Below are 3,439 nucleotides of genomic sequence, written 5' to 3'. Positions count from 1 at the left end.
CATACTAGTTGTTCCACATGTCACAATCTAGCAAGACTGAAGCCTTTAAAGCTCATAAGACCTTGAGCTACTTGGGTTTTAATTCCGAACGCGCTTCCATCACTTTTAAAGCCGTTTTATTTGGTTGGTTCACCCCCCCCCCCGTCTTCCGGTGTGGGGTTTTATTATTATTAGCCTCGGCGCTAACGCTCAGTCCCGCCGCCTCTCTCTCTCTCTCTCTCTAGCTGCGCCACTGACACGCGGCCTGAAACAGCAGCACGAGCCTGCTCTCCGAGCGGAATAAGTTCACTTTTAGACGCCATCATTAACCTTTTCCAGCAGCCCGCTCTTTCCGCTCCGCGCAGCAGCCATTTCTTCTTTTCTGGTACGACAAATTCTTCTTCGTTTGATTTTTTTCCCACGTCGCGGTAACTTGGCGCAACATGATTGGTTAAACCCAACAGTGACCGGCGCGTGCTGCTCTCATTGGACCGACGCTCTGCTGTGGGACAGCTTGAGCTCTCCGGACTACTTTCTCCGTGCCGCTCTCTTTGGAGCGACAAGATACAGAATGTGTCTCTTTGTTACAGATTGATCTGTTTCAGTGCAGCTTATTGTTCTGACTTTAACACCAAGTTAACACCCAAAGTCTTTCATGATAAAACGTTCCAATCGTATCTTTCTGAACTTTTCTGCAGCCATCTCCCCTCCGAAGTCCCCGTATAGCTCTGCACATTGTCAAATATTGTTTGCTGAAAAATCAAACACTGAAGTTCCCTTTGATCTTTTGTAGCAAGACTTTGGGCTTTACCACACCATTCTCAACAGCGATGCCTAAACCAGCCTAAGTGGAATGCTGGGGGGGGTAAGCGCTGCAGAGGCTGGCTGCTGCCAGGTTGGAGGTTTTGCTGAGAATCAGATTTCTAATTTGTTTGCAGCTTTTGGGGTTCACACACTTGAACAATATATCGGACTTTGTGATTGGCTCCATCGTACAGTGGCTGGTAGGAGGAGCTATTTGATTGGTACTGCTGAGGGATTCACAGACTTGACCGAGCTCCTCGTATCCTCCTCGAGCTGATCTGAAGCTGGAGAATGTTGATACATGAAGGTCAGTGTGGACGACTTCTCACTGCTGCACGTCAGCGTGTTCTCCACCAATGCATGGCTGTTACTACGCCAGATCACCACTGGGGGCAGCACATCCGAGCAGGCTCCACGGCCTGTTAGCGCAGCATAGCATACAAGATACAGTTGTTCAGGGCGTAGACATCCCATAAGACAGGTATTTTGGTCATGTGACATTGAGAGCTGAGCTGCCCATCTTGGAAGGTTGAACGCACAGCAGTTCTTCTGCACACTCCCTCAGAACAAGCAGAAATCCGAAATTCTGCTGGAATTTTGTGTGCCGGAATGTGAATTATTTTGGTTGATAATGTTTAAAGAAGTTTTGAAGTCATTGTAGCACATGTAAAAATAATGTTTTCTGTCTTTCAGCCAAAAAGAAAAGCGCAAGTTTAATACAGCCAGAACCAAGCAGACCGCCCGTAAATCCACCAGAGGAAAAGCTCAGAGGAAGCAGCTCACTACCAAAGCTGTCTGGAAGAGCGCTCCGGCCACCAGCGGTGTGAAGAAGCCTCACTGTTACAGGCCCTGGCACTGTGGCACTGAGAGCCGCCGCTACCAGAAATCCACCGAGCTGCTGATCCGCAAGCTGCCCTTCCAGTGCCTTAGTGCAGCGGATAACTGAAAAAATGCTTCAAATGGTGATGCAAGCACCAAATTTGGCACACATACTCCTTAGACATTACTGTTAAAAATGCTGGGTACCCATGTGAACTTTCAATAGGCGGCCAAGAAGGGGTCAATTGAAGTATTACACAGGGATCAAAATTAAAAAATGCTCCAATCATATTGAAAGGTATTCCATATTGTTTGTCTGATCATAAAGACTCCAAAAAGGTATAGTTTGGACTATCTGTTAATGAATGGTCTGGAGTTATGGGGTAAAAACAGCAAGAACACTGAGAAAGGTCAATTTCAGTTTGTACAGGGGTCAAAAGTTAAAGTTGCTCCAATTTTGGTAAAAAGTGGTGCAAATTACTGGTTGAGCTAATAGGATTAATAAATGGAATAGTTTTGACTGTGCTGCATGCTTGGTTTGCAAAGTAAAGGTTAAACCAGGGGTAGGCAACCTGTTCCAGAAAGAGCCATGAGGGTGCAGGTTTTCTTTGCAGCCACTGACTCCACCAGGTGATTTCACTGATTAACTGATTCCATCTGCTCAAAGTGATATTAATCAGTAAAATAGCAGCATATGTGACATATGCTGCCCTGTAACATGATAACTAAGCATGATACATGATGCAAACTATTCCTTTTTAAAACCATATTAACCCAACTAATAATTTGCATCACTTTTTACCAAAATTGGAGCAACTTTAACTTTTGACCCCTGTACAAATTGAAATTGACCTTTGTCACTGTTCTTGCTGTTTTTACCCCATAACTCCAGAACATTCATTCACAGATAGTCCAAACTATACCTTTTTGGAATCTTTATGATCAGACAATATGGAATACCTTTCAATATGATTGGAGCATTTTTAAATTTTGACCCCTGTTTAATACTTCAATTGACCCCTTCTTGGCCGCCTATTGAAAGTTCACGTGGGTACCCGGCATTTTTAAGAGAGTAATGCCTAAGGAGTATGTGTGCCAAATTTGGTACGTGCATCACCATTTGAAGGATCCCTCAGTAAATATTCACTTATCTGCTGCACTACCTGGTGAGAAATCGCTTAGGACTTCAAGACCGACCTCCGCTTTCAGAGCTCCGCTGTGATGTACTGCAGGAAGTCAGCGAGGCTGACCTGGGCGGCCTGTTCGAGGACACCAACCTGCACTCCATCCATACCAAGAGGGTGTCCATCATGCCCAAAGACATCCAGCCGACCACCGCATCCATGGAGAGAGGGCTTAAACTGGTCTGAGAACAGTTACCATCAGTGAAATCACCTGCTGAAGTCAGTAGCTGCAAAGAAAACTGCACCCTCTCGGCCCTTTCTGGACACCAGTGGCCTAAGCACCAGTTTTCACGTCTAAAATGTAAATAACGGCGGAGTGCCCAGTCCTGGTCCTCTGTCCCTGATCTCCTCAGACCTGATACAGCTCATCATGTGCAGGTAGAACAAGGAAAGGACTTTGGGTCCCATGGACCAGGAATGGGAACCAGTACTCTAAATTTCCACGCAGCACGAGACTGCTGCATTGCTTCAACCTTTCAAGATGGTGGGGCTGTGATCCACTAGGGGCAAGACTGTTGTATAGCTCGACCGTATCTATGTAAATCTGTGGTTCAGAGCATCTGCTTCATAATTCTTTTCTCCACACAGGCCAGAGGCAACACTTGAGCAACTGTGATGTCAACTCTGACCTTTAAAAGAAGACACAACAAACA

At 45.8% G+C, this 3,439-nt stretch overlaps 1 protein-coding gene and 1 pseudogene across 1 annotated transcript in view; one reads left to right on the top strand and one right to left on the bottom strand.

Annotated features, from left to right (window-relative positions):
* spcs2 (signal peptidase complex subunit 2) overlaps positions 1-444 on the bottom strand; it is a 12,821-nt gene extending 12,377 nt beyond the window's left edge. Inside the window, exon 1 of the mRNA XM_034168874.1 lies at positions 310-444. Within this exon, the coding sequence (XP_034024765.1) occupies positions 310-351 (42 nt within the window). The 5' untranslated portion in view covers positions 352-444. The remainder of the gene's footprint in view (positions 1-309) is intronic.
* Positions 445-1,084: 640 nt separating this feature from the next.
* LOC117509067 lies at positions 1,085-2,962 on the top strand (annotated as a pseudogene).
* The last annotated feature ends 477 nt before the right edge of the window (positions 2,963-3,439 follow it).

This window comes from Thalassophryne amazonica, chromosome 4, assembly GCF_902500255.1.
Source record: "Thalassophryne amazonica chromosome 4, fThaAma1.1, whole genome shotgun sequence".
Classification (NCBI taxonomy): domain Eukaryota; kingdom Metazoa; phylum Chordata; class Actinopteri; order Batrachoidiformes; family Batrachoididae; genus Thalassophryne; species Thalassophryne amazonica.
This window is presented reverse-complemented; position numbering and strand designations above follow the sequence as displayed.